The sequence below is a fragment of the Schistocerca cancellata genome, chromosome 7, assembly GCF_023864275.1.
Source record: "Schistocerca cancellata isolate TAMUIC-IGC-003103 chromosome 7, iqSchCanc2.1, whole genome shotgun sequence".
Lineage (NCBI taxonomy): Eukaryota > Metazoa > Arthropoda > Insecta > Orthoptera > Acrididae > Schistocerca > Schistocerca cancellata.
In genome coordinates this window covers 409,158,822-409,182,724 of record NC_064632.1, presented here as the reverse complement: position 1 = coordinate 409,182,724, position 23,903 = coordinate 409,158,822, and the positions used below count along the sequence as shown (strand labels likewise).

Below are 23,903 nucleotides of genomic sequence, written 5' to 3'. Positions count from 1 at the left end.
GCTAGCTCGGTGCTTCGAATGGTCCGCCCTAGATGATACACACTCGAGTGACCACTTTCCATGTGTCCTGAGACTGCAGCCTCTATTGCCATATATGCGCCAGCGACGCTGGAAGTTTTCCCAAGTCGATTGGACAGTTTTTTCGTCTCTAGCGACATTCGATGACCGTCACTTTCCTAGCGTCGACGATGAGGTCACTCATATTACAGAAGTTATTCTTACAGCTGCGGAACGTTCAATACCTCGCACCTCCGAATTGCCCCGGCGCCCGCAGTTCGTTGGTGGAACAAGGCATGCCGTGACGCAATACGCGTTTTCAGACACCATCCTACTTTGGACAACTGTATCCGCTATAAGCAGTCCCGTGCGCGATGCCGTCGCGTCATCCGCGATAGCAAGAAGGCAAGCTGGAAAATCTTTATTAGCTCATTTAACACCTTCACTCCCTCCTCGGAAGTTTGGAGTCGGCTTCGACGGTTCTCAGGCGCGCCTAGTTTCTCCCCGGTCTCTGGGCTCACTGTCGCGCATGATACCTTAGTGGACCCCGTCGCAATTTCTAACTCGTTGGGTCAGCACTTTGCTGAGATTTCGAGCTCTTCAAATTACCCGCCAGCATTTCTCCCGAAGAAACGTGCAGCGGAAGTGCGAAATATTGCTTTGTCCTCTCAAAATCACGAAAGCTACAATACTGTTTTCTCCATGCGGGAACTCCAACATGCCCTCTCTTCTTCTCGCTCCTCCGCCCCAGGACCGGATGGTATCCACATCCAAATGTTGCTACATTCAGCACCCCATAGTCTGAGTTACCTACTTCGCATTTATAATCGAATTTGGACCGACAGTACTTTTCCCAGACGATGGCGGGAAGCTATCTCCGTTCCTGTTCCGAAACCTGGAAAGGACAAACATCTCCCCTCTAGCTATCGCCCCATTTCTCTCACGAGTAGTGTATGTAGGGTTTTGGAGCGTATTGTGAATTGCCGTTTAGCTTGGTGGCTGGAGTCCCGCAGTCTTTTAACACCAGCCCAATGCAGTTTCCGAAAGCATCGTTCTGCAGTTGACCATCTTGTTGCTCTCTCCACTTATATCATGAACAATTTTCTCCGCAAACACCAAACAGTAGCAATATTTTTTGATCTGGAGAGAGCATACGATACCTGTTGGAGGACAGGCATCCTCCACACACTGTTCTCTTGGGGCTTTCGAGGTCGGCTGCCCCTTCTTCTTCGCGAATTTATGGCAGAGCGCACATTTAGAGTGCGGGTGAACACTACTCTCTCCCGTACTTTCTCCCAAGAAAACGGGGTACCCCAGGGATCCGTGCAGAGTGTTGTACTATTTGCCATTGCCATAAATCCAATTATGGAGTGTCTCCTTCCCGATGTCTCAGGCTCCCTCTTTGTGGACGATTTTGCGATCTACTACAGCACTCAACGGACCAGCTTTCTTGAACGACGTCTTCAAGGATGTCTCGATCGCCTCCACTCTTGGAGCATCGAAACAGGCTTCCGCTTTTCTCCCAGTAAGACCGTTTGTGTTAATTTTTGGCGTCGTACGGAGTTTCCACCCTCCTTACATCTAGGACCTGTCAACCTTCCGTTCGCGGACGTCGCTAAATTCTTGGGTCTTCTGTTTGACAGAAAACTGTGCTGGTCCTCCCACATTTCCTATCTTTCGGGTCGCTGTCTGCGACCCCTCAACACCCTCCGCGTCCTGAATGGTACCTCCTGGGGAGCGGACCGAATGGTCCTTCTCCGCCTCTATCGCGCCTTAGTGCGCTCGAAATAGGACTATGGAAGCATAGTCTACTCCTCTGCTCGGCCGTCTATTCTTCGGCGTCTCGACTATATCCACCACCGTGGATTACGTTAAGTGTCTGGAGTTTTTTACACCAGCCCTGTGGAAATCCTTTATGCTGAGACTGCTGAACCTCCGCCGTCTAGTCGGCGAGCAGCCTTGTGAGTCGTTATGCTAGCCATCTGTCTTCCATGGCTGCTAATCCGGCCCATGACATTTTTTTCAACGCCTCCTTGGATGTAGGGTATGCAGGCCGCCCTTCCTCCCTACTACCACCAGGAGTCCGCTTCAGTCAACTGCTCCATTCTCTTTCCTTCCGCTTTCCTAAAACCTTCTTGACAACTTGGGGTACAGCACCGCCTTGGCTCCGTCCCCGGACCTGCCTGCTCCGTGACCTTTGCCAATTTCCCAAGGATGGTACCCCTTCACTTGTTTATCGTTCACATTGATGGCTCGAAAACATTGTTAGGTGTAGGGAGTGCCTATATTGGTGGCGACACCCCAAATCGATTTCGGCTTCCCGACCAGTGTTCGGTTTATACTGCGGAGCTCCCCCCTGCGGGTCCGGGGATTAGAATAGGCCCGAGGTATTCCTGCCTGTCGTAAGAGGCGACTAAAAGGAGTCCATCCCCCTCACGGGGGTAGTTAGCGCCTGCGTCCTGAGACGGACGGTTCCACGACCTACAATTGTGGTCTTTTTGGTTTTTCACTTCTCGTTTCTTCCTTCCTTTTGTTGGTTCCTTTCTTTGCTCTTCTCCACTTCACTGTCTTCCTTACTCTTTCCCTCGACTTCTCCTTGCCTTCTTCTCCTTGCCTTCTCATTGCCTTCTTCTCCTTGCCTTCTCATTGCCTTCTTCTCCTTGCCTTCTCATTGCCTTCTTCTCCTTGCCTTCTCATTGCCTTCTTCTCCTTGCCTTCTCATTGCCTTCTTCTCCTTGCCTTCTCTGGTCTCCGCCTCGGCGTTTGAGACAGTCTGTCCTCTTTTTCCCTCTCTCTCTTCTTTTTCCTCTTCTTCCTTCCTCCCTCCCTGTGCGTGCCTGAAGGCCGACCCATGCGTTCGCACGCGTAGCCGGTGACGGGGTAACGCGTAATTCCCCGCCCTGGGTAGACATGTAAGGCACGCGCGTACCCCCTGGTAAAGGCCAGGCCCGGGGAGGGGTGATTGCCTGAGCTGATACCTTCAGACCATGCTGATTGGTCCCTCCGTCTGTTTCTCGGGAGGTGTGACCTGAGGTGTAAACATTCACCTAAGGCGGGAGTGCCCTCTGAGAGGGTCCCCACAAGGAAGGAGCGCGCCATCGGAGACGCTGGCAATCATGGGGGATTCCTCCAATATGGATATCACTCCATCTCTCTCGACTTCTGCCCAAAAACGGAAACGTGACCAGCCACCAGTGACAAAAGTACTACCGCCTGCCCCACAGTTCCTCGTAGTTTCTCGATCTGAGGACGGAAAGGATTTTTCCTCTGTCAACCCTTTCGTTATCCAGAAGGGCGTAGATGCCATAGCCGGATCTGTCAAATCTTGTACCAGGTTGCGTAACGGTACCTTATTACTAGAAACTGAGAGTGCCTTTCAGGCACAAAAACTGCTTCGGGCCACACTCCTGTACACGTTCCCTGTCCGGGTGGAGGCCCACCGAACTTTGAATTCGTCTCGTGGTGTAGTCTATACTAGCTCCTTCGACGGATTGACTGACGAGGAGCTTCAATCTTTCCTCGCTGAGCAGGGCGTGACGGCTGTCCATAGGGTCATGAAAAAGGTCAACAATGACCTTGTACCGACCCGAACACTTTTCTTGACCTTCGATAGTGTTAAGGTGCCATCGCGCATCAAGGCGGGCTACGAGTTTACTTCTGTTCGCCCCTATGTCCCGACACCTACGCGCTGCTACCAGTGTCAGCGTTTCAATCACACTCGACAGTCTTGTTCCAATGCGGCTAAATGTGTCACTTGTGGCAGGGATGCCCATGAGGGTGACTGTCCACCTCCGTCTCCTCGTTGTGTGAACTGTCAGGGTGACCATGCCGCATCCTCCCGCGACTGTCCTGTCTATAAGGAAGAACGCTGTATCCAAGAAATTCGGGTCAAAGAGAAAGTGTCCACCTCGGCTGCTCGCAAGCTATTGGCTAGCAGAAAGCCCGCGCTGCTCCCAGCGGGGAAATACAGTACTGTCCTCGCCTCTCCTCGGACTACCAGGGAGGTAGCAACCCAGACATGCGATCTGACCTTCAGCACCACGGTCGTCCGTTCGGCCAGTGCTAAGATCGCGCGGTCGACGTCTCCTCTTCCTCCCATCACCCCACAGACACCAGCCCCTTCATCAGCTTCTGCTAAGACGAAGACCCCGAAGTCAGATGCACGGGCCTTCAAGAAGGAACCATCCCGTGCAGACTTCCTACGTACCTCGACCTCCCAGCCTTCGACCGGTGCTTCCACCAAACGTCCTTCCAAAAAGGCTCATAGGAAGCACAGTTCTCCTTCTCCGCCACGGCGCATTTCTTCTCCTGCGCCACCCAGCGGTTGCCGCCCCAGGCCGTCATCCGTTTCGCCTGGCCGCACCGCTGGTAGCCGTACATCTGGCCGTTCACCGGCGGAGGAAGCTCCCCCTCCCGGCCATCCTCCCGAGATGGCCGATGAACCTATAGACCCAATGGACGATGACTGTCCGCCTACTGATAGCGGCGGCAGTGCTCGCTCGAAGCCAGGCCCTCAGCGGCCTTCGAGGTGACCCCTTTTTTCATCTTCCTTTTCTTACGATGGCACTTACTCACTGGAATATTCGCAGCATTCGCTCCAACCGAGAGGACTTGAAGTTGCTGCTCCGCTTGCACCGTCCGCTCGTCGTAGCCCTCCAGGAAACGAAGCTACGCCCATGCGATCAAATTGCCTTGGCACACTACACCTCTGTGCGTTTTGACCTACCCCCTGTGGTAGGTATCCCAGCTCATGGAGGGGTTATGTTGCTGGTCCGGGATGATATTTACTACGATCCCATCACGTTGCACACTGGCCTGCAGGCAGTTGCCATCCGCATTACTCTCCCCACTTTTACGTTTTCCTTTTGTACCGTTTACACTCCATCGTCATCTACCGTTACCAGGGCAGACATGATGCAACTTATTGCTCAGCTACCTGCACCATTTTTGTTAACTGGAGACTTCAATGCCCACCATCCCCTTTGGGGCTCTCCAGCATCCTGCCCGAGGGGCTCCCTGTTAGCAGACCTTTTCAACCAGCTCAATCTTGTCTGCCTCAATACTGGCGCCCCTACTTTTCTTTCGGACACATCTCACACCTATTCCCATTTAGACTTCTCTATATGTACTCCCCAACTTGCACGCCGGTTTGAGTGGTATGCCCTTTCTGATACATATTCGAGCGACCACTTCCCGTGTGTTATCCATCTCCTGCAGCATACCCCCTCTCCGTGCTTCTCTAATTGGACCATCTCCAAGGCAGACTGGGGGCTCTTCTCTTCCAGGGCGACCTTTCAGGATCAAACCTTCCCAAGCTGCGATCGTCAGGTCGCACACCTCACGGAAGTCATTCTCGCTGCTGCTGAATATTCCATCCCTCACCCTACTTCTTCTCCACGTCGCGTACCGGTCCCCTGGTGGACCGCAGCATGTAGAGACGCTTTACGTGCTCGTCGCCGTGCTTGACACACATTTAAACGCCACCCTACAGTGGCGAATTGTATCAATTATACACGATTACGTGCTCAGTGTCGTCGTATTATCAAAGAAAGCAAGAAAGCCAGCTGGGCTGCTTTCACAAGCACCTTCAACAGTTTTACTCCTTCTTCTGTTGTCTGGGGTAGCCTGCGCCGGCTATCTGGCACTAAGGTCCACTCACCAGTTTCTGGCTTGAAGGTCGCGAATGACGTCCTTGTGGCCCCTGAGGCTGTCTGCAATGCCTTCGGCCGCTTTTTCGCAGAGGTTTCGAGCTCCGCTCATTACCACCCTGCCTTCCTCCCCCGAAAACAGGCAGAGGAGGCTAGGCCACCTAACTTCCGCTCCTCGAATTGTGAAAGTTATAATGCCCCATTCACCATGCGGGAACTCGAAAACGCACTTGGCCGATCACGGTCCTCCGCTCCAGGGCCTGATTCTATTCATATTCAGATGCTGAAGAACCTTTCTCCTGCGGTTAAAGGTTTTCTTCTTCGTACATACAATCGCATCTGGATTGAGGGACATGTTCCCGCATGCTGGCGCGAGTCTATTGTTGTCCCGATTCCTAAGCCGGGGAAGGACAAGCACTTGCCTGCCAGTTATCGACCCATCTCGCTTACCAGCTGTGTCTGTAAAGTGATGGAGCGAATGGTTAACTCTCGATTGGTTTGGCTGCTCGAGTCTCGACGCCTACTTACCAATGTACAATGTGGATTTCGTATGCGCCGCTCTGCTGTTGACCATCTGGTTACCTTGTCGACCTTCATTATGAATAACTTCTTGCGGAAGCGCCCGACCGCGGCTGTGTTCTTTGATTTGGAGAAGGCTTACGACACCTGTTGGAGGGCGGGCATTCTCCGCACCATGCATACATGGGGCCTTCGCGGTCGCCTCCCTCTTTTTATTCGTTCCTTTTTAATGGATCGACAGTTCAGGGTACGTGTGGGTTCTGTCCTGTCCGACACCTTTCGCCAGGAGAATGGGGTGCCACAGGGCTCAGTTTTGAGCGTCGCTCTCTTCGCCATCGCGATCAATCCAATAATGGATTGCCTCCCAGCTGATGTATCAGGCTCCATTTTCGTGGACGATTTTACCATCTATTGCAGCGCGCAGTGTACACGTGTCCTGGAGCGCTGTCTTCAGCGTTCTCTTGACCGTCTTTCCTCCTGGAGTGTCGCCAATGGCTTCCGTTTTTCTGCCGAGAAGACGGTCTGTATTAACTTCTGGCGCTACAAAGAGTTTCTCCCACCGTCCTTACGACTCGGTCCCGTTGCTCTCCCAATCGTGGAGACAACCAAATTTTTAGGCCTTACATTTGACAGGAAACTTAGCTGGTCTCCACATGTCATATTTGGCCGCCCGTTGTACCCGTTCTTTAAATGTCCTCCGTGTTCTCAGTGGTATGTCGTGGGGAGCGGATCGAACCGTCCTACTTCGTCTATATCGGTCGATCGTCCGCTCCAAGCTGGATTATGGGAGCTTCGTATACTCCTCTGCACGGCCATCCATCTTACGCCGCCTCAACTCCATACAACATCGGGGTTTACGACTTGCGATCGGAGCATTTTATACTAGTCCCGTAGAGAGTCTTCATGCTGACGCTGGCGAATTGCCACTCACCTACCGGCGCGATATACTGCTTTGGCCTTATGCCTGTCGGCTACTGTCAATGCCCGACCATCCGTCTTATCGTTCCTTTTTTGACGACTCTCTCGACCGTCAATACGGGTTGTATGTCTCTGCCCTGCTACCTCCTGGAGTTCGCTTTCGTCGCCTCCTTCAACACCTTAATTTTTCACTCCCTGCAACCTTTCGAGTGGGCGAGAGCCGCACGCCACCTTGGCTCCAGGCTCAGGTCCGCGTTCACCTTGACCTCAGCTCGCTCCCAAAAGAGGTCGCCCCGGTTCGGTCTACCACTCCCGTTTTTTGGAACTTCGTTCGAAGTTCATCAACATGACTTTCATTTATACAGATGGCTCTAAGACCAATGACGGGGTCGGGTGTTCCTTTATTGTCGGGGCACAAAGTTTCAAATACCGGCTCCATGGCCATTGTTCGGTCTTCACAGCTGAGCTCTTTGCCCTCTACCAGGCTGTTCTTTACACCTGCCGCCACCGACATTCTGCTTATGTCATCTGCTCCGATTCCCTGAGCGCCATCCAGAGCCTCAGTGATCCGTATCCGGTTCACCCTTTCGTACACCGGATCCAACGCTCTCTTCAGCAGCTGGTGGACGTCGGTTCTCCGGTTAGCTTTATGTGGGTTCCTGGCCATGTCGGTATCCCTGGGAACGAAGCTGCAGATGCCGCGGCCAAGGCTGCGGTCCTCAAGCCTTGGACAGCTTCTTGTTGTGTCCTTTCGTCCGATTTTAGCAGGGTCATTTGTGGGCGCATTTTATCGCTGTGGCATGCCGATTGGGCTGCACTTACAGACAACAAGCTTCGGGCCTTAAAACCTCTTCCCGTGGCTTGGACGACGTCCTCACGCCCTTCTCGGCGGGAGGAGGTAGTTTTGGCCCGGTTAAGAATTGGACACTGCCGGTTCAGCCATCGCCATCTGCTGACGGCTGCGTCGGCGCCGTTCTGCCCATGTGGAGACTTGCTGACGGTTCGACACATTTTAATGTCCTGTCCCGATTTTAACACACTGCGCCTAGATCTTAACCTGCCAAGTACTTTCGATGCCATTTTAGCGGATGACCCACGAGCAGCTGCTCGTGTTCTTCGTTTTATCAATTTGACAAAACTTTCTAAGGACATTTGATTATGCTGTTTTCTTAATCCTATGCCTGTCAGTCTGTCTTTTATCGTGTTTTCCCTTTTAGTTGTTGTTGTCAACTTGTGCCTCGCGGTGCATTCTTAGAGTAGTCAGGGCGCTAATGACCATTGAAGTTGTGCGCCCTAAAACCACAACAAAAAAAAAAAAAAAAAAACTGCGGAGCTTTACGCTGTTCTCCAGGCTGTCCAATACATCCGCCGCCATCAGCGGATACAGTATGTTATCTGTTCCGATTCTCTCAGCTGTCTCCTCAGTCTCCAAGCTCTGTACCCTGTCCATCCTCTGGTCCACCGGATTCAGGACTGCCTGTGCTTGCTCCCCTTGAGGGGCGTCTCTGTGGCGTTACTCTGGATCCCAGGACACGCTGGTATCTGTGGAAATGAGGCGGCCGATATAGCGGCCAAGGCTGCAGTCTCTCTTCTTCGGCCAGCTATTTGCATGACTGCCTTCGCCGATCTACGGAGTGTTTTATGCCGTCGTGTTGTTCTTTTATGGCACGCACATTGGTCGACACTTCCCCATAATAAATTGCGGGACGTGAAAGCTCTTCCCTGTGCTTCGACCTCTTCCTCCCGAACGCGTCGTCGGGAGGAGGTAATTTTAACTAGACTCCTGATAGGGCTCTGTCTTTTTAGCCAGACATCTTTTAAGCGGCGATCCTCCCCCAATCTGTCCCCACTGCTCTCAACTGTGGACGGTGAGACGCCTTTTACTTGAGTGCCCCTATTTTACTCCGTTACGCGCCCGTCTACAGCTGTCGCCTGATATATCGTCCATTTTAGCAGATGACACGCGCTCGGCCGATCGCGTTCTCGAGTTTATTAGTGCCAGTGAGATGACGTCAGTCATTTGAAGCTCTTTTTGGGGACAACCAACCCCTGTCTGTAGTGGATTTCTAAGCTTCCCTTCTGCTTTTAGTTTCTCCAATGCTACTGGTTTCCATTTTCGTTTTTTACCGTTTCCTAAGTTAGACTGGGCGCTAATGACCATAGCAGTTTTGCGCCCCAAAACAAAAAAAACCATATCTCAATCTCTTGGATTCTCTTCTTTTTCCGTTGCAGTAATTGTCAGTATTAATTCTGATAGCATAAGTGTTGGGGAATGTACTTGCATTATGTAGTGAAAATGCCCAGTATTCTGCACAGGTATTTGCAATGGCTCGATTACTTCTATTGGTTTCTATTCTTACTTGTTTTCTGTATTTTGGAAACTGTACATTCTTTCAATTTGTGCGCTAGTAAAGAATTAACCTGGTAAGAAATAAGAGTACATATGAACACACTCAGAGCTCACAAGTCATGGGATATCTCCTAATATCGTGTCGGATCTCTCTCTCTCTCTCTCTCTCTCTCTCTCTCTTTCTCTCTATGGCGTAGTGCAGCAACTCGACGTTGCATGGTCAAGTTGTTGGACGCCCCTTGCAGAACTATTAATTCATGCTGCCCCATGGCCGTCCATCATTGCGCAAGTGTTACAGGTAAAAGATTTCACGTCCTGTAAATATACTATAGGTTGCATATCTTGCGCTCGAATTGGCCAGAAAGTTCATCAAACCAATCGCGAAAAATTGTGGCCTGATACCATGGCGCATGACATCCGTAAAAAAAATCCATGTTTGTTTGGGAACACGAAGTCCATGAATGGCCCCAAATGGTCTTAAAGTAGGCATACATAACCGTTTCTAGACAATGATGAGTTCAGTTGGACCAGAGGATAGACACCATTCCTTGTAAACGCAGCCCACACCATTATGGACTCACCACCAGCTTATACAGTGCCTTGTTAACTTGGATCCATGGCTTCGTAGGGTCTCTGAACCACAATCGAACCCCACCATCAGCTCTTACCAACTGAATAGCGACTCATCTGACCAGGCCACCGTTCTCCAGTTTAGGGTCCAAACGAGTGACGAGCCCCGAGAGGAGCTGCAGGCAATGTCGTGTTGTTAGAAGGTTGTACTAAGGTCGATCGCCTGCTGCCATAGGCCATTAACGGAAAATTTCATACCCTCTCTTAACTGATACGTTCCTCGTACGTCCGACGTTGATTTCACGTAGTGCTGCTTGTGTGTTAGCACAGACAATTCTACGTAAACGGTACTGCTCTCAGTCGTTAAGTGAAGGCCGTCAGCCACTGCATTGCTCTTGCTGCGAGGTAATGTCTGAAATTCGGTATTCTCAGCGTACTCCCGACACTGTGGATCTCGGAATATTGAATTCCCCTAATGATTTACTAAATGGAACGTCCGGTGGGTTTAGCTCAAACTACTGTTCGGAGTTTAAAGTCGGTTAGTTTCCGTCGTACGGCTATAATCACGTCGGAATCCTTTTCACATGCATCAACTGAGTAAAAACGACAGCTCTGCTAATTCACTGCCACTTTATACCTTGTGTACGCGATGTTACACCAACTGTATATGTCCATATTGCTATCCTAAGACTTCTGTCACCTTATTGTAATACATAATATTCGTCACGAGCTGTGTGTCTAGGACATAATGTTAAGGCTCGTTGATGGCGAGTCCCTCGGAAACGCCATTCAAAATCACACCATCATCATTATTATCTAAAATGTGTAGTGCAGTGAAGACTAGACTGTCTCTACATATATTCTGTGTAAGCGGTGTTTGGCACGTGATTGACATCGTTATTCTCCTTACAGGGTGAAGAGTTCGATGCGGCACCACCCTGTAGATCTGCTCGGATGGAACGTGAGCCAAGCCCTGAGAGGAGTGGAGAGGTCTCATCAACAACATCAGCGCCGCCTCAGCTGCAGAGGACCGAAAGCCTGCAACACCTGCTGGCTGCTCCACTGTCTTGGCTTGCGGCCCAGTTTCGGTCACTTCCAACCCAGCATAGCTCGTACGCTGATCGGTCGCTTTCACCTGGAGCCCAGAATAGCTCATATGCTGATTGGTCACACTCAACTGCGGCTCGGTATCGCTCATACGCTGATTGGTCGTCCTCAACTGCGGCTCGGTATCGCTCATACGCTGATTGGTCGTCCTCAACTGCGGCTCGGTATCGCTCATACGCTGATTGGTCGTCCTCAACTGCGGCTCGGTATCGCTCATGTGCTGACTGGTCGCCCTCAACTGCAGCTCGGTATCGCTCATACGCTGGGTGGTCATCCTCAACTGCGGCTCGCCACCGATCATACACTGATTGGTCACCCTCAACTGCGGATCAGTATCACTCATACGCTGATTGGTCGCCCTCCCCATGGCGCAGGGTGAGAAGAGATCCAGGACGCACGTACTTCCAGCTAGTAAGTTCAGTCACAACCGTCTCTCTTGCTTTTCTACCGAGCGTAGTGATGTTGGTATTCAACAATTCTTAGCTGCTACGTATCTGAAACGAGTACATGAAACTAATTCTCACAGCCACCTAAAGGGAACATTTCGGAGAGATAAGTTATACTGTTTGTCTTCAGAAAATATTTCATATGAAGATCCAGATAACTTTAAACAAATCAGAAAACCAACGAAAAGAAATCGTTCTGATCGCAACACGTCGAAGGTAGGCGTTTTAAGATGTGTTTGGAACAAAGCTTCCCTTTGGTAGTGACCGGTATGGGCTACACAGATAGAGATCTTGTACTGTTCGATGCCCATTTGTTGCCATATTCCTAGATTTCCAATTTAATTGCATCTTGTTTTGATTATCAAACAACATACAGCTTTTATCGACTGCGTGAACCTTGAGCAAATTGTACACTAAAAGATCGATATTCTGGTACCCTGTAATATGCTTCTTTGATCACAAAATATTCTCCATCAAGCTTGCGACGATGTATTCATCCAAGCAGCACTTGCACCAACGACCTCAATTATTTGTTGGATGTATCTCAATCTTCGTCTCCTACAGTTTTTATGTTATACAGCTCCTTCAGTTACCGTGGAAATTATTCCCGAAGTCGTACCATACGTCCTGTCATCCTGTCTGTTCTTCTCAGTTGTTGTTGTTGTGGCCTTCAGTCCTGAGACTAATTTGATGCAGCTCTCCATGCTACTCTATCCTGTGCAAGCTTCATCTCCCAGTAGCTACTGCAACCTACATCCTTCTGAATCTGCTTGGTATATTCATCTCTTGGTCTCCCTCTACGATTTTTACCCTCCACGCTGCCCTCCAATGCTAAATTGGTGATCCCTTGATGCCTCAGAACATGTCCTACCAATCGATCCCTTCTTCTAGTCACGTTGTGCCACAAACTCCTCTTCTCCCCAATCCTATTAAATACCTCCTCATTAGTTAAGTGATCTACCCATGTAATCAACATTCTTCTGTAGCACCACATTTCGAAAGCTTCTATTCTCTTCTTGTCCAAACTATTTATCGTCAATGTTTCACTTCCATACATGACTACACTCTGTACAAATACTATCAGAAATGACTTCCTGACACTTAAATCTATACTCGATGTTAACAAATTTCTCTTCTTCAGAAACGCTTTCCTTGCCATTGCCAGTCTACATTTTATATCCTCTCTACTTCGACCATCATCAGTTATTGTGCTCACCAAATAGCAAAACTTCTTTACTACTTTAAGTGTCTCATTTCCTAATCTAATACCCTCAGCATCTCCCGACTTAATACGACTACAATCCATTATCCTCGTTTTGCTTTTGTTGATGTTCAGCTTATATCCTCCTTTCAAGATGCTATCCATTCCGTTCAACTGCTCTTCCAAGTCCTTTGCTGTCTCTGACAAAATTACAATGTCATCGGCGAACCTCAACGTTTTTATTTCTTCTCCATGGATTTTAATACCTACTCCGAATTCTTCTTTTGTTTACTTCACTGCTTGCTCAATATACAGATTGAGTAACATCGGGGAGAGGCTACAACCCAATCTCACTCCCTTCCCAACCACTGCTTCCCTTTCATGCCCCTCAACTCTTATAACTGCCATTTGGTTTCTGTACAAATTGTAAATAGCCTTTCGTTCCCTGTATTTTACCCCTGCCACCTTCAGAATCTGAAAGAGAGTATTCCAATCAACATTGTCAAAAGCTTTCTCTAAGTCTACAAATGCTAGAAATGTAGGTTTGCCTTTCCTTAATATAGCTTCCAACATAAGTCGTAGGGTCAGTATTGCCTCACGTGTTCCAATATTTCTACAGAATCCAAATTGATCTTCCCCGAGTTCGGCTTCTACTAGTTTTTCCATTCGTCTGTAAAGAATTCGCGTTAGTATTTTGCAGCCGTGAATTATTAAACTGATAGTTCGGTAATTTTCACATCTGTCAACACCTGCTTTCTTTGGGATTGGAATTATTATATTCTTCTTGAAGTCTGAGGGTATTTCGCCTGTCTCATACATCTTGCTCACCAGATGGTAGAGTTTCGTCAGGACTGGCTCTCCCAAGGCTGTCAGTAGTTCTAATGGAATGTTATCTATTCCTGGGGCCTTGTTTCGACCCAGGTCTTTCAGTGCTCTGTCACTCTTCACGCAGTATCGTATCTCCCATTTCATCTTCATCTACATCCTCTTCCATTTCCATAATATTGTCCTAAAATACATCACCCTTGTATAGACCCTCTATATACTCCTTCCACCTTTCTGCTTTCCCTTCTTTGCTTAGAACTGGGTTTCCATCTGAACTCTTGATATTCATACAAGTGGTTCTCTTTTCTCCAAAGGTCTCTTTAATTTTCCTGTAGGCAGTATCTATCTTACCCCTAGTGACATAAGCCTCTACATCCTTACATTTGTCCTCTTCTAATCCCTGCTTAGCCATTTTGCAGTTCCTGTTGATCTCATTTTTGAGACGTCTGTATTCCTTTTTGCCTGCTTCATTTACTGCATTTTTATATTTTCTCCTTTCATCAATTAAATTCATTATTTCTTCTGTTACCCAAGGATTCTACTAGCCCTCGTCTTTTTACCTACTTGATCCTCTGCTGCCTTCACTACTTCCTCCCTCAAAGCTACCCATTCTTCTTCTACTGTATTTCTTTCCCCCATTCCTGTCAATTGTTCCCTTATGCTCTCCCTGAAACAATCTAAAAGCCCTGGTTCTTTCAGTTTATCCAGGTCCCATCTCCTTAAATTACCACCTTTTTGCAGTTTCTTCAGTTTTAATCTACAGTTCATAACCAATAGATTGTGTCAGAGCCCACATCTGCCCCTTGAAATGTCTTACAATTTAAAACCTGGCTCCTAAATCTCTGTCTTACCATTATATAATCTATCTGAAACCTTCTAGTATCTCCAGGGTTCTTTCATGTATACAACCTTCTTTCATGATTCTTGAACCAAGTGTTAGCTATGATTAAGTTGTGCTCTGTGCAAAATTCTACCAGGCGGCTTCCTCTTTCATTTCTTACCCCCAATCCATATTCACCTACTACGTTTCCTTCTCTCCCTTTTTCTACTACCGAATTCCAGTCACCCATGACTATTAAATTATCGTCTCCCTTCACTATCTGAATGATTTCATTTATTTCATCATACATTTCTTCAATTTCTTCATCTGCAGAGCTAGTTGGCAAACTGTAGTAGTGTCCATATTGGCCACAATAACACGTTCACTATGCTGTTTGTAGTAGCTTACCACCATTCCTATTTTTTTATTCATTATTAAACCTACTCTTGCATTACCTTTATTTGATTTTGTTTATAACCCGGTAGTCAACTGACCAGAAGTCTTGCTCCTCCTTCCACCGAACTTCACTAATTTCCACTATACCTAACTTTAACCCGTCCATTTCCCTTTTTAAATTTTCAAACCTACCTGCCCGATTAAGGGATCTGACATTCCACGCTCCGATCCGTAGAACGCCAGTTTTCTTTCTCCTGATAACGACGTCCTCTTGAGTAGTCCCCACCTGGAGAACCGAATGGGGGACTATTTTACCTCCTGAATATTTAACCCAAGAGGATGCCATCATCATTAACCATACAGTAGAGCTGCATGCCCTCGGGAAAAATTAAGACTGTAGCTTCCCCTTGCTTTCAACCGTTCACAGTGCCAGTACAGCAAGGCCGTTTTGGTTAGTGTTACAAGGCCAGATCAGTCAGTCATCCAGACTGTTGCCCCTGCAACTGCTGAAAAGGCTGCTGTCCCTCTTCAGGAGCCACACGTTTGTCTGGCCTCTCAACAGATACCCCTCCGTTGTGGTTGCACCTACGGTACGGCTATCTGTATCGCTGAGGCACGTAAGCCTCCTCACCAACAGCAAGGTCCATGGTTCATGGGGGGGGGGGGGGGGGGCGGTTCTCAGTGATTTCTACAAATTCCTTTCCTCGCAGATTCTGCGGAGAGCTTCCTCATTCCTTACCTTAAGAGTCCACCAAATTTTCGATATTCTTCTGTAACACCACATGCCAAATGATTAGATTCTCTTTTTTCCAGTTTTTACGTAATACATGGTCAACCGCCATATTATACTGTGCTCCAAACGCACATTCTCAGAAATTGTCCTCACATTAATGCTCAAGCTTGATACTAATAGATTCCGTTTGGCCAGGAAAGGGCTGTTTTCCAGTCCTAGAGTGCTCATTAATACGTTCTTAGTGCGTCCACCACGTTACTTTGTTTCCTTTGAGGTGCCAGTTTTGTTAACTTCATCACCAATCTCGCATCTACTCATTACTTTCATCCTTCGCTTAACTATCAATTCATATTGCTTGCTGTTTAGAGTATTCCATTCAACTACTCTTGCAATTATTCATTTTCACTGAGGATACTAATGTTACCCGAATCTCGTCATTGACTAGCTATTATTTATTTATTTATTTACTTACTTACTTATTTATTACTTACTTAGTCTGGCCAGTTTAAGGCCTTAAGCGTCTCTTACATCTGACTAGGAACAACACGTGTAGAAGAAAATAAATTACAAAACTATCTCAGTAATAATAATAATAATAATAATAATAATAATAATAATAATAATAATAATAATAATAATAATAATAATAATAATAATAATAATAATAATAATAATAATAATAATAATAATAATAATAATAATAATAATAATAATAATAATAATTTGCTATTTTCATAAAATAGCAAATTACTGGCTAAAGAAGTTCACCTCAACACATTCACATCTAACTAAATTATTTAACAGTTACATTGCAGACCCATACACATTCCCTGATACACTTGCACATGGAATAACCTATCTGAAACCTAAAGATCAAGCAGACACAGCAAACCCAGCTAAATATCACCCCATAACACGCCTACCAACAATCTACAAAATATTAACTTCAGTCATTACACAGAAATTAATGACACATACAACACAGAACAAAATTATAAATGAAGAACAAAAAGGCTGCTGCAAAGGAGCACGAGGATGTAAAGAGCAACTGATACTAGATACAGAGGTGACATATCAAGCTACAACTAAACAAAGGTCCCTACACTACGCATACATTGATTACCAAAAAGCCTTTGATAGTGTACCCCACTCATGGTTACTACAGATATTGGAAATATACAAAGTAGATCCTAAATTGATACAGTTTCTAAACATAGTAATGAAAAACTGGAAAACCACACTTAATACCCAAACAAATTCAGATATCACATCACAGCCAATACAGATTAAGCGTGGAATATACCAAGGAGACTCATTAAGTCCTTTCTGGTTCTGCCTTGCTCTGAACCCACTATCCAACGTGTTAAATAGTACAAATTATGGATATAATATTACTGGAACATACCCACACAAAATAACACATTTGCTATACATGGATGATCTAAAACTACTGGCAGCAACAAATCAACAACTCAACCAATTACTAAAGATAACAGAAGTATTCAGCAATGATATGAATATGGCTTTTGGAACAGACAAATGTAAGAAAAATAGCATAGTCAAGGGAAAACACACTAAACAAGATTACATATTGGATAACCACAGTGACTGCATAGAAACGATGGAAAAAACAGATGCCTATAAATATCTAGGATACAGACAAAAAATAGGAATAGATAATATAAATATTAAAGAAGAACTAAAAGAAAAATATAGACAAAGACTAACAAAAATATCAAAAACAGAACTGAAAGCAAGAAACAAGACAAAAGCTATAAATACTTACGCTATACCAGTACTGATCTACTCATTTGGAGTAGTGAAATGGAGTAACACAGACCTAGAAGCACTCAATACACTTAGACGATCACAATGCCACAAATATAGAATACATCACATACATTCAGCAACAGAAAGATTCACATTAAGCAGAAAGGAAGGTGGAAGGGGATTTATAGATATAAAAAACCTACATTATGGACAGGTAGACAATTTAAGAAAATTCTTTCTAGGACGAGCAGAAACTAGCAAAATACACAAAGCAATCACTCATATAAATACATCGGCTACACCATTGCAATTTCATAACCACTCCTACAACCCTTTAGATCACATCACATAACATCAACAGATACGAAGAAAGTAAATTGGAAAAAGAAAACACTACATGGCAAGCACCCATATCATCTAACACAGCCACACATCGATCAAGACTCATCCAACACATGGCTAAGAAAAGGCAATATATACAGTGAGACGGAGGGTTCATGATTGCAATACAGGATCAAACAATAAACACCAGATATTACAGCAAGCATATTATTAAAGATCCCAATACCACAACAGATAAATGCAGACTTTGCAAACAACAAATAGAAACAGTAGATCATCACAAGCGGATGTACAATACTTGCAAATACAGAATACCCCAGAAGACATGACAATGTAGCAAAAATAATACATCAACAACTTGCCATACAACATAAACTAATAAAACAACACGTTCCCACATACAAGTATGCACCACAAAATGTACTGGAGAATGATGAATACAAATTATACTGGAACAGAACGATTATAACAGATAAAACAACACCACATAACAAACCTGACATCATACTCACCAATAAAAAGAAGAAATTAACACAACTAATTGAAATATCCATACCCAACACAACAAATATACAGAAGAAAACAGGAGAAAAAATTGAAAAATACATCCAACTGGCTGAGGAAGTCAAGGACATGTGGCATCAGGATAAAGTTGACATTATACCAATTATACTATCAACTACAGGAGTCATACCACACAATATCCACCAGTACATCAACGCAATACAGCTACATCCAAACATATATATACAACTACAAAAATCTGTAATTATTGATACATGTTCAATGACCCGAAAGTTCCTAAATGCAATATAACATATACCATACAGTTAAAAGGAAGTCACGCTTGATCAAGGTCCGCGCCACGTTCCATTTTTAACCAGACTTACAGTCTGAGAAAAAAAAAATCATTATTAAAAACAATTATTTTATGCTCTAAAACACACACACACACACACACACACACACACACACACAATGTAAAATTTTACGACATATCCACAAGGCAAAAACAGAAATGAATATAAGGCTCTCTCGGGCTTTAACTCTTACTTAGTAATTTTGAAAAATAAATGTGGCAATTTACCACACTAACACATCAAAGAGAACAATTTCACACATCACTATTCAAAGAGAACAAACACTTTAAAGCATTAATTTCTCATAATTGCGCATGGGCACAAAAGGAAACATAAAATTAAAAGAAAATTCTTTTGTAAATAAATAAGACATGCAGAACAGTAACAAACATTAAAATCTAAACCCTGTTTGTCCTACGAGTAAGCTTAAAGTAACTTGGGCATATACCAGTAACTCGGAATGCTGATCCATGCCGGGGACTAAGATCAAACTATCGCTCGGAAATTAAAACTGAACAGGGCTACGCGTGAGAAACCCAAATTAAATTTCTTTAACAAAACATTGCTCAAAGAACAAGGGTTTTATCAACCAGTACTGCAGCCATATGTAACAAAAATTAGCCACAGTTCTTGCCTCTACTCTGCTCCGTGGCAGAGTAGTAAATGCTGGCGGCTCAGTATTCACAAATCAAAGTACTAGAAATAAAAGATGAACCTATTCTGAGGACGCAAACTGACGATCACAAGGGCTGAGGGAAGGACTAATTCTTCCAATATGGTACCCACACTTTCCACGCGTACCGTCGTCTGTAACATGATGAACTGAATCTGGGTCCTCAGTGATCAACCCCCGTCACCATGCAGAAAGGGTGAAAGTGTTGGTTCATGAGCGGCAGATCATGATACTAACGCACACTCGGCTCACACTTTGTGCTAATTTTAGTGGTTGTTTTTCATTATTCTGCCTCATATTTTGTGCAGATAGTGCCACATGTAACGAACTTCATTCAGATTGTCATACAACGTACCATAAATTTTGTTAAATTTTATGTGAAATATTGTTCTTCTAAATTTGATGGTTGTTCTGAGATTTTTGACAGTTTCGAAGAAAATAACTCTTGGCATTATCTTCTTAATCTAGTGGCTCCTTTTAATTCACGAAAAGAAAAATTCTGGCATTAGGTGGAAATTCTCTCCTGGCGGTTTTTGCAGTTGCAGCAGCTAAGAAGAGTTAAAATATCCAAAGGATGATGATGGAAACTGGTTAATTCGATCATTTTAATTAAATGGCACAAGAATTATTCCCATCAGGTGATTGAATCTACCAAACTGATAATCCCAATCATAGAGCTACCAAACATCAGCTGACAAGCACTAAGATGATACAGGTTTGTGCTACCTCCCTCGCCCATGTTAGAATACCATCGAGACTTTTCCATCTGTTGCCCTTAGTCAGTCTTCTAACCATCTGAAATAATTTCGTTTGCTGGCAGTGGTGTAAAATCCCAATAAACATTATTTACACTTCACATACAGTATCTCTAGAAAGATTTTGGCTGTTGGAGGAATCATATGTAGCACTAAGTCAGGCTTGTGGTTTTTTATATTATATTGTCACACTCTTGCTGTTCTATTATAGTATTCAGAGTTCCGTAGAAGGTCTTAACTTTTCATGATATCACAGCCTTTGACTTTTACATTTACCAATTACTATCACAGTGTTTATTTGTGTCTAGAAATAAATCTGTAACATAACTGTTGGATATTTCAGGATGTGACCACGGATTCTGAAGGCTGTCCATTGTTGGATTCCTTCGAAATGGAATCGGAACCGCTGCTTCAACCCACACTTTCAACATATCATGGAGGAAGAACTGCATCGGCTGCTGGTGACTATGAACCCTTAGGCATCCATTATGATTATGAACCTCTCGACGTACCATTAACTGCTGGAGTCAGATCCCCAATGCCACAGCCGGGACAACCAGTGCCGATTGCTCGGACTGCAAACCACCCGGAACAGCCTCCCTACCGGACACCGCCTGATATGTCCCTACTTACCTTTGAGCCAACATATCCAACTGTTAATCCGTCGGTGTTTGGATTATCAACATCAAGCAGAACAACCGGGTTCGGTAGGACGTCTTTCGCTTACGGCCGTCCAGGCGCTCAACATCCAACTGGTGTCAGATCGGCGATGACAATGCCAATAGTTGGCAGTGGGTGCGACTCGGCACTGTCTCCATATCCGATGTACTCCGATTCCTTACCATCTACCTTTCATCCAACAAGTCAGTCGATAAATCCGACAGGGTTTCGGTTACCAACATCAAGCACACATTTTACGGCGCCGTACTCATATCAATCTTCGTGTCCTCAGACTATTTCTGCAGTGGAATCTGCTAGTGTCGGACCGGAAATGACGGCGCCGGTAAGATCAGTACCTACAGTTCAAACTACGTGCAGTGATGCAAATAGCCTCCAGCATGGCTTTCTTGATTCGTTGCCTGACACCACTCCTATAAATCCTTCTGTTAACACAACACCAGTGGCACCAACTACAGCAAGCACACAGACCACAGCTCCTAAGTCTTCAGTGGAAATTTCTATGCTGTCTAACCTGTCAGACTTTCAGGCTTCTGCAGCAGCACAATGTGCCTCAAAGATAGTTGAAAACACAGTTTCAAATGTTACACACAAAGAGCCAGTAACCTCTAAAGTAACTACGAAGGGAAACGTCTCAAGTATTGGGAAAGAAACTGCTCTAATGCGAAGCTCGCCTTTCCAAGGGTCATTGTGGAAACCTCCACGAGCAGGCAGCATTGAATTAGTCCAAGACAGCCAGTCAAATATGCTGTTGAGGCAGCAGGTACCACATCCATCAACTGTAACGAATGTAAACAGTTTCATGACACAACCAGGTCCGGTGCAGCCACTTGATCTCTCAGGGGGTTCCACAGGCAGCCAGCCACCTGATGGTCCACTACAGCGACAGCTACCTCCGTCTTCTGCTTCGTCATACGCCATCCAAAGGCAGATGCTACATTCTGGAAATCTTCCTATCCCTGCTCCACAGGTTGTCACACCCAGACCCACACTACGTTCCTCTGAAAGATCAATGATGTTACCACAACTTGCCTCAACACATGGAATTCCAAACTATATTCCTTCTCCTATCCTTCCTCCACCTGGGTTTGCGAGCACACAACGGGTATCTGTGGCTAACAACGATCGAAGACAATCTCCTGCAAACGTAACACAACCTTACAGTGCTAATCCTGGTGTAATACTCAAGGTGCCAATAATACCCACTGCTGCCACAAGGTGTAACAGCCAGCGTGAAGTGCCAACTGCGATATCACCTTCCACAGTTTCAACGGATCCTCAGTGCGCGTCACCAACCCCAGATCCTAACGTCAAAGACTGCGGTTCAGACACAGGGGCTCAGCAAGAGGAATGACAGTTTAGACCCTCAGCGAGATCTTGTGGGAGTGACAGACAATCTTCACGAGACACACAGTCTCGAAGTGACAACATCCAGTGCAACGCCCAACCTTTGTGTTGTTGCTTGTTCATTTCTCTATCACTGGAAAGAGCATCAGTAATCTGCGGTAGCATCAAATATTTCAACTGGATGAATTCGTAGCTAGCCAACTATTCGATGTGGTCACTATGTCCACATAAGATAAACATTTACATTTGTTGCCACCACCCATTGTAGAGGTGGTGTCAATTACATACAGCAGCAGCATCATCATCATAGCTCGCCACAAGCATCATATGATAGCAGCATGGATAACCGCCACTGATTACTGCCAGATGTATAGACTCCAGAAGCACTGGTAAGTTTCATCAACTTAAAGGTTCACGTTATTTCTTTTGAATTCTTAAAGCTAATAATTACCTATATTGACAGATTAGTTTCCCTTGACTGTTACCACAAATGACTTAATTCCTTTGGCCCCTATGGGGGGATAGGGCATCCAGGAGAACTCTCCATCCGTCTGTTTGGCCATTTGCCTCAATTTTGCCCAGGTCGTGCCAACTCTTTTTGCTTCCCTTTCCACTGTCCTCTTCCATGTGCCACTTGGTCTTCCTCTCTTCCTTGTTCCCTGGGGATTCCCTTCCAATGCTTTTTTTTTCTCGATGGCTCCATCTGGTTTTCTCAAGGTGTGCCCCAACCAGCCCCACTTTCTCTCTCGTATCTGGTCTTCTATAGGTGTCTGGTTTGTTATTCCTCAGAGCTCCTCATTACAAATTTTTTCTGGCCACCTGATATTCATGATGCGTCGAAGACAACTATTTATGAAGCTTCGTAATGGGATGTTATCTTTTTATCCATTTTCCAGCTTTCACTGGCGTACAGGAGGACAGCCTTCACATTTGTATTAAAAATACAGATTTTTGTTTTGTACGTGATATTTCTATTTTTCCATATTGGATACAATTGTATGAAGGCAGCATTTGCCTTTTTAATGCTGTTTTTCAGGTCATATCCAGCTCCACCATCTTCCGCCACTATACTATCCAGATACAGGAATGAGGTGACAGTCTCCACACGCTGCTCACCTATTAACAGTGGCCCCTCGATGTTCCCTTAATTTACTCTCATTTCCATTGTTTTGCCAGTATTTAACTTGAGGCCAGCAGTCTCTGCTTCTTCTTTCAGCAAGTTTAATTTTGCTTGCATATCAGTCAGCCTTGGAGCTAATAAAACTATGTCGTCTGCAAAACCCAAATCCTCCAGATGTTTGTGGATCCCCCACTAGATTCCTCGTCTCCTGCCTGCTGTGACTCTTCTCATAAGAGTCTAGAACGAGTAGAAATAGTGTTGGTGACAAAATGCAACCCTGCTGGACTCCAGCTGTTACTTTTATGGGGTCTGTCATATTTCCCTTGTAGAGTATGCAGCATTTGTAGCCATCATATATATCTTTTATGATGTTTAAGATCTTCTGTGGTATGCCATACTTTCGAAACACCTGCCAGAGCACTTTGTTTCACGGAATCGAAGGCCTTAAGAAAATCAATGAATGCCAGGTACATGGTTGCTTGGAATTCTTTGCTTTGTTCTAAAATGATCCTAAGAGTGTTAATAAGATCACCACAACTGCGTTGTGCCCTAAAACCGGCCTGTTCGTTATGCAGTCGCTTTTCAAGGGATTCTTTAATTCTGTTTAAAATAATTGTTACCATAAATAATGTACATGAATTGGACAAAATATGCGTGAATGGACAAAATATGGAAACAATGAGAAAAATGGAGATACTAGGCAATACGGCAGGTTGTGCTGTTGTATTCGACCACAAACGTCACCTGTGCAGTACCCTCGATACGTCGCAAGTATGTCATGGACGGAACCGTGTTCTGTGTAGTTGCCATTGTGTTAAAGTGGAACCA

At 45.4% G+C, this 23,903-nt stretch overlaps 1 protein-coding gene across 1 annotated transcript; it reads left to right on the top strand.

The window, feature by feature from the left end:
* The first annotated feature begins 20,921 nt into the window (after window positions 1-20,921).
* LOC126092797 (mucin-4-like) lies at window positions 20,922-21,962 on the top strand. Its single transcript, XM_049908526.1, has one exon. The coding sequence runs from the start codon at window positions 20,922-20,924 to the stop codon at window positions 21,960-21,962; it is 1,041 nt and encodes a 346-aa protein (XP_049764483.1).
* The last annotated feature ends 1,941 nt before the right edge of the window (window positions 21,963-23,903 follow it).